The sequence below is a fragment of the Dromiciops gliroides genome, chromosome 4 (genome assembly GCF_019393635.1).
Source record: "Dromiciops gliroides isolate mDroGli1 chromosome 4, mDroGli1.pri, whole genome shotgun sequence".
Lineage (NCBI taxonomy): Eukaryota > Metazoa > Chordata > Mammalia > Microbiotheria > Microbiotheriidae > Dromiciops > Dromiciops gliroides.
The window spans coordinates 30904969-30917225 of NC_057864.1; the positions used below are offsets into that span (position 1 = coordinate 30904969).

At 44.8% G+C, this 12257-nt stretch overlaps 1 protein-coding gene across 1 annotated transcript in view; it reads left to right on the forward strand.

Annotated features, from left to right (window-relative positions):
* LOC122755585 (cytochrome P450 4B1-like) overlaps nucleotides 1-10512 on the forward strand; it is a 34102-nt gene extending 23590 nt beyond the window's left edge. Inside the window, exons 9-12 of the mRNA XM_044004205.1 lie at nucleotides 580-713; nucleotides 6493-6557; nucleotides 8590-8672; nucleotides 10344-10512. Of these exons, the coding sequence (XP_043860140.1) occupies nucleotides 580-713; nucleotides 6493-6557; nucleotides 8590-8672; nucleotides 10344-10512 (451 nt within the window). The remainder of the gene's footprint in view (nucleotides 1-579; nucleotides 714-6492; nucleotides 6558-8589; nucleotides 8673-10343) is intronic.
* The last annotated feature ends 1745 nt before the right edge of the window (nucleotides 10513-12257 follow it).

Here is a 12257-nt window from a genome sequence, read left to right on the forward strand (position 1 = left end):
GAGGCAGGTACAGAGACGTAGCCTGTGCTCAGGCAGCCCTCAGGCAGGCAGAGATGACAAGGCTCACATGAAAGGGACAGGAGAGTGTGAGATCAGGGGCTCACCTGGATGGCTCAGGAAGTGAATACTTCAGGGACTCATAGACTGAAGGCTGGGGTGGTCAGAAAAGGCAGCCAGCAAGAGGCTTCAGGCTGGGTCTTGGAGAACATGCTTGACTTGTGGAGGCAGAGAGAAGACGGAGGGCACTCTGGGTGGATTATTGACCCGAGCAAATAAATACTCAGAGGTCAGACTTAGCCTGCTGTGTACCCGGGAGGGCTGGGAGTCCTTAGAGATTGGGGTAGAAGGGTGAGAGAAACAACAGAGATCAACTTTGGGCTCAATAAATGGGAAGGCTCCCAACCTGGGCACCTGGGAAACATCCCCCCACTTCCCCATCCTTGCCTTGACTCCCCAAGGAAGCTAGAACATGGGGCTGTAGGGATCAAGAAGGGTGAGAGGGGTTGGGAGTGGGAGATTCTCCACAGGACCTGCGATCCTTCTTGGACCCTCTTGAAAGGATAACCGTGTACCTCACAGGGAAGACCTGGCAAAAATGACCTACCTCACCCTGTGCATCAAGGAGAGCTTACGCCTGTATCCCGCTGTGCCCCAGGTGTACCGCCAACTCAGCAAGCCTGTAACCTTCCCAGATGGGAGGTCACTGCCTAAAGGTAGGCTGAAGGTGACTCAGATCCCCGGGGCCATAGCCTATACTTGTAAACAGTGCTGGATTTATCACAGAATGCCTAGGCTCAAATCCAGCCTCAGGTACTTACTAACTATAAGACCCTGAGCAAATCACCTGACCTCTCTATGCCTCATCCCTAAAATGGGGATGCATATCCCTCTTAAGGTTGCTGTGAGGATAAAACGAGAGAGTACACATAAAACACTTCACAAACCTTAAAGCATTATATAAATTCTGGCAATTATTATTACTTTATATTAACACTGTAACAATAAAACAAATTATTTACATTCTATCATTTGTAAGAAAGATCACAGCTAGTCACCTTTAGCTATCATTACAACTCCTGACTTCTCAGTTCTAGAAGCCAGCTCCTATTACTCAATTTTCACAAGATAACTATAAAACAATCTCGTTTCAAAATCTTCTTTATGTTTCTTTATACCATGAGTTAACTCAGTTTTCTTAGTTCTTTTCTTCTATCCGTCCTTTAGCTATCTCAGTTTACAATCTCCTGAGTAAGTCTCCTTTCCCAGAGACCTACAGAATGATTCCACACTCAAAGATTCAATAGCATCTTAAAGATACAGTAGCAAGTTCATTTTTTTCCTTTTTGGTTTGCTTGTATTTGTATCCTTAGGGCTTAGCACAGTGCCTGGCACCTAGTAAGCCCTTAATAAATTCTTGATAATTTGACTTGGTTTGACTCCCTGTTACCTCCAGGATCAAATATAAAGTCCTTTAATTGGAACACAAAGCTGTCCCATCTCGTGCTTGACTCTCATCTACACTTGTAGGACTTGTTCCTATTACACTGGCTTACTTGCTGTTTCTCACCCCTGCTACCCCCATCTCTCATCTCTGTGTCTTTTTCCTGGCTATCCATCATCCCCGAAATGTTCTCCTTCCTCACTTCTACCTCCTAGCTTTCTTGGCTTTCTTCAAGACATCTCAAAGCCTATCTTTTTCAAGAAGCTTTTCCCAATCCCTCTACTCCCTCTACTAGTGCAGCCCCTCCATTCTTTTTTATTTTTGAATAGAATTTTATTTTCCAAAATATATGTAAAACCAAAATTTTAACATCAATTAAAAAAAAAAACTTTGTGTTCCAACATCTCTTCCCCCCTCCATTCCCATCCCCACCCACAAGAACTCAAGCAATTCAAAATAAGTTATACACGAGTAGTCATGGAAAATTTCCCATATTAGCTAGTTGTGAGAGAAAACAGTAAAAAAAACCCCAAAACTTCAGATTAAGGAATTGTCAAAGAGGAAATGAAAAAAAATTTAAAATGTATTTCCATCTGTTTTCAGATACTATCAGTTCTTTCTCTGCAGATGAGCTGCAATCTTCATAAGTCTTTCAGGGTTATATTGGATCATTGCCTTGCTGAAAATAACCACATGCTTCCCAGCAGATCATCCCCAACTATTGCTGTTATTTTGTATACAGTACATTTCACTCTGCTTCAGGTCATGTAGGTCTTTCCAGGTTTTTCTGATAGTATCCTGTTCATCATAACCTTTATATAGTACCTTAAGCTTGACAGAGAATTTTCTTCATAAAAGCCCAGCAAAGGAGGTACCATACATTTTGCCACTATAATCAATCATCATAACTATTTCCCTCCATCCCACTCCCTTCCCATGACATTTACTCTATCTTCTTTTTACCTATTCCTCCTCAGAGGTGTTTTACTTTTGACTATCCTCTCCCTCGCTCTGAACTCCCTTTTTCCGCCCTTCCTTCCTTATCGTCTTCCCCTCCTATTTTCCTGCAGGGTTAAATAGATTGCTCCTCCCAATTGGGTATGAAAGCTATTCCCTCCATGAGCCCACTCCAATGATATCAGGGTCCCTGAGCTAATTCTGTGTTCTAAATTTTTCTTCCTCCCTCCCTCCTGAACCCTCACTATGAGATCAAGCAATTCAATATGTCATACTGGTGCAGTAATGCAGAACATCTTCATTCTCCTTGAAAGTGTTTTGCTTTTTACTGCTCTCTCCCCCAATCTGCCCTTTCCTCCTTCCCTTTCCCCCCTTTTTCCCCTCCCCCCCAGGGCAAAAATATATTATTATACCTACTTGAGTATGTATGTTAGTCCTTCTTTGAGCCAATTCTGATGATATTAAAGTTCACTCACTCCTCAACTCCTTCCCCCTCTCTACTCTCCTCCATAAGCTTTCTTCTTGTTTCCTTCATGTGAACTACTTCTCCCCAGACCTTCTCCCCTTCTCCCTCCCCCAGTTTATTCCTCCTACACCTCAACCCTATTTTAATGATGTCATCATGGATTACTTAGTTAGCACAGTGGACAAAGCATCAGCCCTGGACCCAGGAGGCCCCAAGCCTAAATCCAGTCCCAGACATAAGACACCCCACCCTGTCTGCCCTACAAGGAACAAAACATAACTGCTTTACAGATATCATCCCTTCATATTCAGTTCAGCCCTGTCTTCTGTGAATTTCTTATGATATAGTTCTTATGTTTTCAAAGTATTATCTTCCCATGTAGGAATGTAAACAGTTTGATCTTTTAATATCCTTCATGAAGTCTTTTTCCCGTTTACCTTTTTATGCTTCTCCAGGATCTTGTATTTAAAAGTCAAATTTTCTATTCAGTTCCGGTCTTTTCATCACAAATGCTTGAAAGACCTCTTTCTCATTGAAATCCCATTTTTGCCTCTGAAAAATTATACTCAGTTTTGCTGGGTACGTGATTTTTGGCTGAAGTCCCAGTTCCCTTGCCCTCTGGAGTATCATATTCCATGCCCTTCGGTCCTTTAATGGAGAAGCTGCTAGATCTTGCTTTATCCTTATTGGAGCTCCACAGTATTTGAATTCCTTTTTTTCTAGCTGCTTGCAGTATTTTCTCCTTGACCTGGGAGTTCTGGAATTTGGCTATAATATTCCTGGAGGTTTTCCTTTTGGGATCTCTTTCAGGAGGTGATCGCTGAATTCTTTCAATTTCTATTTTGCCTTCTGCTTCTAGAATATCAGGGCAATTTTCCCTCACAATCTCTTGGAGAATGGTGTCTAAGCTTTTGTTTTGGTCATGGTTTTCAGGTAGCTCAATGATTTTCAAATTATCTCTCCTAGATTTATTTTCTAGGTCAGCTGATTTTCCAAGGAGATATTTCACATTGCCCTCTATTTTTTCATTCAATTGGATTTGCTTTACTGTGTCTTGGTTTCTCATAAGGTCACTAGCTTCCATTTGTTAAATCCTAATTCTTAGGCAGTTATTTTCATCAGACAGTTTTTTAATCTCCTTTTCCATTTGGCTTTTCAAACTGTTGACTTTTTTTCTCATGACTCTCCTGCATTGCTCTCATTTCCCTTTCCATTCTTTCCTCCTTTTCTCTACATCTTCTTTCTATTTCTCCTACTTTCTCTTCAAAGTCCCTTTTGAGAGCTTCCATGGCCTTAGACCAGTTCATATTTTTCTTGGAAGCTTTGGATGTTGGAGCTTTGACCCTGTTATTATCTTCTTCTTCTGAGGTTGTCTTGTGCTCTACCTTACCCCCAAAAAAGTTTTCAATGGTCTTCTGCTTTCTCTGCCTACTCATCCTGGCTTACTATTTCTTGGCTTTTAACTCCTTCTTTAAGTGTGGCGCTGCTTCCAGGACATACTGTTCAAGCTACAGCGTGGCCCGGGGGATGGTTGGGCTTCTTCTCAGCCTGCCTGGCCTCACTTTCATTTGATTTTAAACTCTCCAGTGGGGGTTGGGGGGCACTGCTTCTTGGCTCCACTCCTGTTCTCAGCTTCAGAGGGTCCCAGGTGTTTTGGGTTGAGGGGAGGCAGGCTTTAATCTCACCTGGCCTGTTCTCAGGTCCAGAGATAACCTCAGGCCTACTTCACTAAGCAACCAATCAGCAAAGCTTTCTGTGGTGTAGTTCTCAGCTTCCGATGAGACTGCTCCCCTGCTCCCCTCCCCTACCTGGGTCTCTCGCCACTCAGGATTTCTTCCTGGTTCCCCACTGGGGTGGGATAGTTGAATCCTTCCCCCAAGTCCACTAGTACCCCTGCACTTAACCCCTCCCCCTCCCCCCCCCCCCCCCCCCCCCGCCCCGGGCCAGCCATTCAGTCTGACCGAGCACTCAGTGCCATTGCTACAGCCAATTCAGAGGCACTGGGGCAAATTCCTCTGGCAGGTGTCTGGTGTGTCTGCCCAATTGCAGGGTTAGGCCCCCTAAAATCTATCTATAGCTGGAGAAAACTCTCAGCCCCTATTTTTGTGTGTTTTTCTGCCCCAAAGGTTCTTTTATTGCTATTTTGGGGGTTATTATATCAGGAGCCCTGTGGGTTTAATGTCTTTCCTCCACCGTCTTGACTCCGCCCCCCCCAGCCCTTCCATTCTTACCTTCCATTCATCCTGCATGTACATAATTGTTTGTTGTTGTTGTTGTTGTTGTTGTTGTTGTTGTTTTAGTGAGGCAATTGGGGTTAAGTGACTTGCCCAGGGTCACACAGCTAGTAAGTGTTAAGTGTCTAAGGCCGGATTTGAACTCAGGTACTCCTGACTCCAGGGCCGGTGCTCTATCCCACTGCAACACCTAGCTGCCCCCATGTACATAATTGTTTGAACATCATCTCCCCCATTAAGCCTGTGAGGTCCTTGACTTAGCATGGTGCCTGGCACATAGTAGGTGCTTAATATTTATGGACTGACTGACTGATTGACTAAATATAGTGTTGATGTGAAAGAAAATTGAAGCTGGTGTTTCCTGTTTCTGATTCCCTCTGGCTCATTCCCAGACACTTGGACAATTCACATCCTCTGTGGGCTTTGGTTTCCTCTGTCATAAAAAGGAGCCAGTAACCCCCTGCCCTGCCTCCTTCACAGCCCTGTGTGATAAAAGGCTTTAACACTGTCTCACAATCCAAAGAGCGTTTATTAAACACCTAGTATGTGTCAGGCACTGTGCTATATGGTGGGGGTAAAAAGACAAGGTGGAAGTTGGCCCCTGCCTTCCAATAGCTTATATTTTGCTGAGGAAAACAACCTGCACAGAAATAAATATATGGAAAGGAAGATGGAGGAGTGAAAAAGCACTAACACCTGGGGGTGATGGTGGGTGATCCCAGCAGTAGTACCAGTACGAGACCTGAATTTTGAAGAAATACAAGAATGACAAGAGGTTCCTCCTGAAGAAGGCATTCATCCCAGGCCTGGGGTAGGGGTACAAATATCTGAGGGTAGAACAATGAGCACTCTAGTTTGGCTAAACCTAGAGTAGAAGGGGAGCAGAATGAAACAAAGCCAGGAGAGGTGGGATGTGGACTGTGGAAGGCCCTGAATGCCAGGCCAAAGATTTCACAACTGGGAACCATTGAAAGGTTTTGAGCAAAGGAGTAGCATGATCTGACTTGTGTTATCAGTAGTGGGGAAGATAGATGGGAGCGGAGTGAAATTAGAAGCAAGGAGACAAGTCGGAGACAGTAGTCTAGAAGAAAGATGATAAGGTTAGGGGAGTGGCTATGTGAGTAGAGAGAAGGAGATGGATGTCAGAAAAATTGTAGACTTGTTGACTTACAAGCTTGAGGTTGGAGGGTGGAGAGGGATGATACTGATATTTCAAGCCTTGGAGATGGAAGGATGGATGACAGTTCCCTCCATGGAACAGGGAGCACAAATGGCTTGGGAAGCTGGAAGGTGGGGCTATGCAGGCAACGGATGGGAGTGCATGTTGGCAGACATGTGAAGGCTATTACCAAAATGATCAGTGCTGATCTTTGTCCTTTCTCCTTGTCCTATAGGAGGCCTGATTTCTCTGCACATTTATGCTCTTCACAGGAACCACACTGTATGGATGGACCCTGAGGTACCCCTGTCCTCTATGTCCCTAAGGGCAAGTTTCCCACAGACCAGGGGAGGCTGTTCTCAGGGAAGATGTTTGTCTCTGGATAAGGCAGAGGAAAAGGGTAGAAGATGGGGGGAGAGAAGGGGAAGAGGAGGATGCCATTGCCCAAGGCCACTCCAAAGATACAGGCAGAGAGGGCAGAGAATGACATGCAGTGAGGCCAGGGAAAGGAAAGGAAGTATCTCTTTTCTTTGCTCCTGAATCTGATATTCCTGCTGCCTTCCCAGTCTCTGTCTGTGGCACCACCGCACACCCAGTGTCCTATGTGGGTTACCTTTGACACTTTCCCAAACCTCACTCCTCAAGTCCTTTCCATGATCACAATGACAGAACCTCCAAGTTGCAGGGGAGCGGGGGTGTTCAAATCCAACTGCTACCTGAATGAAAAGCCCTTCTGCACCATCTCTGACAAGCTCTCATAAAGACTCTGCTTGAAGACTCACTTCCCAGGAGGATGACTCCGGTAGAGCTGGCCTGAGCCTGCTCATTTTGCATCATTAGGGAGGTTGTCCCAGCCTTGAGACTAGCCAGCCTTGTGACAGCTTGCCCCCAACACTTCTGGTTCTTCCTTCCGGGGCCAAGCTGACCAACACTCAACCTCCCTCCCACATGACATCCTTTCTAATACTTGAAGGCAACTCTTATGTTTCCTTGAGTCTTCTCTACTCCAGACTGTATATGCTCAGTTCCTTCCAATAATCCTCATATGGCATGATTTTTCACCCCAGTCACTCTCCCCCAGACCTTCTTCAGCTGATCAAAGTCCTTCCTAAAATGAGATGCCTAGAATGCACAATGTGTGGTTTGTTCAGGGCAGAGTGTGGAGGGGCGATTGCCTCCTTATTCATGGAAGTTTTACATTGTGGTGAAGGTCAAGGTCACTAAGCTTGTGTGTCTGCCACACAGCACACTGCTGATGCCTATGCTAGTGTGTCCAGACATTCAAATACACAGAGGCATTTTCAGAAAGGCTCCCTGCCAGGAAAGCCCTCCCTGATGTACTTGTGGAGTTTGTTCAGTCTAAGTGGAAGACTTTACATTTATCCCTATGAATTTCAATCGACTAGATTCAGTTCAAGTTTCTACCCCATTAGGATTTTTTCTCCTCAGTCATCCAATGTGTTTACCCCCACCTCTCAAATGTTTATCATCCACAAATTTGGTAATCATGCCAAATAACCTTCATCCAGGATAAAACTGGCAAATGACGTAGGGTCAAATGTCAACCCCCAAGATACTACATTGGAGCCCTCCTGCCAAGCTGACATCAAGCTATTGATAATGCATTCTGGGGCCAGTCTTATGACCATGTCCAATTTCATCTAATTATAAGAATAGAAAGATTGTAGAAGTTATTTACTAAAATCTCAATGCCTACAAAATTCACCTGACCTACCCTTTTAGTAACCATGAAAAGAGGATGCAGATGGAGGAGGAAGAAGAAAGAGAGAAAAGAAGAAGTAGAGAGAGGAAGGAGGGAAGTAGAAAGGAAGAGTAATGAAGAAAGGAAAAGAGAAAAGGAAGGAAGGAAAGAATGACAGATCTTTTTGAAGTCAAGTTGCCCCTTGTGATCATTGCTTCCTTTTCTAGACACTGAACAACCATCCCTTTGATAGCAGAATCTAGAGCTAACCAGGTATAGAAGGCAAACTCACTACAAACTACAGTTTGTGGATACTTCACTCTTTTTCTTTCTGAAAGTGGGTGTGCTATTTGCCCTCTTTAGATGGTATAACATATTCCCTCCTCCCCAAGATCTGTCAGAATTTATTGGCAGTGAAGAAGTTGCCCAACATTTCTGCCACTTCTTTTAGTTATTTTTGTATTACTTACCCCACTTAAACAATGCTTTGCACACAGCTGGTGCTTAATAGGGGTTAAAGCCCACAAGGAGATTTGTCAGGGTCAGAACTGGGCTTCAGTCCTTCATCTCCTGTTCCTTGGAGTGGGGTGCTAAGGATATGTCTAAGCCAAGCCCCCTCTTCTGTTGCAGGTATTTGACCCCCTGCGTTTCACTCCCGAGAATTCCTCAGGACGTCATCCCTTTGCCTTCATGCCCTTCTCAGCCGGGCCCAGGTCAGTGATGTCCCTCAGCATGTTGGAAGTGGGAAACTGCAGGGAATCCCAGAATTAGGAAGGAAAGAAGAAACAACCTTTTATTAAGCACCTACTATGTCCTGCCTAAGCACTTTACAAATATTTTATTTGATTCTTACAACTGCTATAGAAGGTTGTTATTGTTACCCCCATTTTATAGTTAAGGAAACTGAGTAACACAGTAGTTAAGTGAATTGTCTAGGCTCCTTCACTATACTGCCTACCTGGATTATCCTCACCTAAGTCCCCCATGAAAGCTCCCTTTTCCCTCCCCTCACAAGTACACGGGGGGGGGGGGGGACCAGCTTTGCAATTAGCCTGTTTCCCACCCTCTTTGCAGGTAGAGCCATCTCACAGAAGAGGAATAAGGCAAGATTGTAGGAACATTTCAAGGAATGGAGTTTAGTGTGCTCAGTCAGGCAAATCAAGTCAAATCAACAAGCATTTATGAAGCCCTTGCTTTGTTCCAGGCACTGTTTTTAATAAATATAACTTGACTTGATCAGGCAGCATATTCTGACTTAGGTAGGTACAATACAATCAAGAAGCCCTGAATTCAAATCCAACCTTACATACTTACTAGGTGTGTGACCTTGGGCAAGTCATTTGACCTCTGTCTCAATTTCCTCATCTGTAAAAATGGGGATAGGAATAGCACCTTCCTCACAGGGTTGTTGGGAGGCTCTAATGAAATTATATATATATATATATATATTTTTTTTTTTTTTTGCGGGGCAATGAGGGTTAAGTGACTTGCCTAGGGTCACACAACTAGTAAGTGTCAAGTGTCTGAAGCCAGATTTGAACTTAGGTCCTCCTAAATCCAGGGCCAGTGCTTTATCTGCTGCACCACCTAGCTGCCCCCATGAAATTATACTTACAAAGAACTTTGCAGACCTTCAAGTGTGGGAGCAGTATGGGAGCAGGAGGATCCACACTGCCTAGATAACCCTGTTTCTAGTCAGGCCAGATGCCTGATTTCTGTGAGAATCACTGTATATTTCCAGTTGTGTTGGCACGTTGTTTCCCTCATTAGACTGGGAGATCCCTGAAAGTGGGGACCATCTTTGACCTCTCTTTGTATCCCCAGAACTTAGAACAGTGCTTGGCACATAGTAGGCACTTAATACTTACTGACTGGTTGGTCGACTAGCTGCATCCATGGCTTGGTTTCCATCAGTAGCAAGGTCTAGTTTCCCTTTTACTGCTGTACCCTCTTCTTAGCTTGCGTGCCTGCCACAGCACCCTGGTTTGCATGGGGAACTCCATCCAGCTCTTATTCAGTGTTCTTCAGTTTTTATTAGAGCAGTATTACAGGTTAATGGATAAAGCCCGGGGTTGGGGGGTGGGGTGGCTCTTGGAGTCAGTTCAAATCACACCTTTGATGTGGGGGAGCATGGGGCCTTGATTTCCTCCTCTGTAAAATGGCTATAAACATTCATGCCATTGCTGTGTAGCTTCAATGAGATAGTGTATGTATGTGTGCGTCTGTGTGTGTGTGTGTGTGTGTGTGTGTGTGTGTATGAAGTACTTTGGCAGCTTTGATCCCCTACCTGTATCTCCCATGAAGCCAGGTTCTGCAGGCATGAACTTGTTCCTGCCTCTCTGGACCGGGGGCTGAGGCCATTTTTCTCTTGACTCTGGCTACAGGAACTGCATTGGGCAGCAGTTTGCCATGACAGAGATGAAGGTAGTTGCAGCCCTCTGCCTGCTGCACTTTGAATTCTCCCCAGACCTCACTCAGCCACCCATCAAGCAGCTACAGCTGATTTTGCGTTCCAAGAATGGCATTCACCTCAACCTGAAGAAGCTCACCTAGTGAAGGAGACTGGAGCTCCTTCCTGGGCCTCCAAGGGGAACTTTGGGGCAGTTGGCTGGTGAAGCAGAAACAGGGTTCTTGTCCCCCGCCCCATTCCATAGAAGCTCACACTCCAGAGCAGAAATAAAGACATAAGCATTTAAGGGAACATATGTTGGGAGTGTGTATGCATTAATGAAAGTGTCACAGGCCATTTGGAGCACATGGTTTCTTAAGAAAGAAATAGAGGAATAGTGGGGAGTTTCAGGGTCTATATGGTGTTAGATCTATCTATCTATCTATCTATATCCACATGTGAATATATATCAATATATAATATCCATAAGTTACCTGTCATTCAATTCAATATCCATACTTTGTTAATCACTTCTTGTGTGCAGGGCTCTCTGCTCAGCATTGGGAAGCCAGTAATTATGCCCACAAGGAATTTGCATTCTACTGGGGAGAAATACTATTTGCTCAGCCAAGTCCTGTACAAAAAAGAGAGTGGGAGCATGGGAAGAGAGGAGAGAATCAGACCAAGGGATCTAGGAGAAAGATAGCCCACTTCCAGCTGGGAGATCAGAGAAGGCTTTCTGGAGGAGGTTGTAGCTGAAGAGAAACTCATCTATATGTATGTCTATGTCTATATCTATGTCTATAGGGCAAAGTCCCAAACACCTGATTTAACCATCGTTGTCAGAAGACTTTCCAAATGCATCATATTCTTCCCTGCCTTTATTTCCCAATATTTAAAAACTTTAGGTGCTGCAGCTTCACCTGTGGGGATGTTCCCTCCCCTCATAGATGTAATGATTGGAGTGATGCGACCTGCTGGAGAGTTACCATAGGAAAGCTCCACCATGAGGAGAAGGCATCTGAGGGCAAGCCATGTGGTCAGTTCCTTGGTGTCAGGAAGTGACATTTGCTCATAGGTACTGTCTATCAAAGCTACCAGTCAATCAACTTGAGGAGCCTCCCATTTTGGGGAGGAGAACACAAAGTAGGAAGCAGATGTTGGTGGAGGGGTTCTTCCTCTTTGGGTTGGAGACATCGGCTTGGTGGCAGGACTTCACGTGGGAGGTTAGGAAGGCTAGGATTTCAATGCTATAAGAAATCTGTTCTTGGGGCAGCTAGGTGTTGCAGTGGATAGAGCACCAGCCCTGGATTCAGGAGGACCTGAGTTCAAATCTGGCCTCAGACACTTGACACTTACTAGCTGTGTGACCCTGGGCAAGTCACTTAACCCCAATTGCCTCACCAAAAAAAAATCTGTTCTCAATCTTTCTCTCTCTTTACTATCTTATATCTTTTAATAAACCCTTAAAAGCCTAAACTCTTGGTGAATTTATCAGTGATTTTAGCCAGTTTACCCCCCGAAACTGGGGGGGGCAGATTAGAACCCACACTTAGATTTTTAAACAACACACAGAGGTCTTGACCCTTCTAACCCCCACCTCCATTCTCCCATCACTCAGTAGATATGGCCCCAATCTTCACCCCAATGTAGCCACCATGAGACTGAGTCACATGAACAGCACTGGACTGGTCCTTGAAGAGCAGACCCACTATTCATCTTTTGAGTGGTGCTTTAAGCCTCTCTAGTTTGGGAGAATCCATCAGTGCTCATGGCCTTTCCCTCTATGGCAGGAAGAGGCATTGGCAGAAGACATTAGTGAAATGGGTAGTGATACAGAGGAGTAAAACATGAGGAAGAGGGCCAATAGGGTCATGAGGAAAAGTGTGTCTGAGCCAATGGAGGAAAG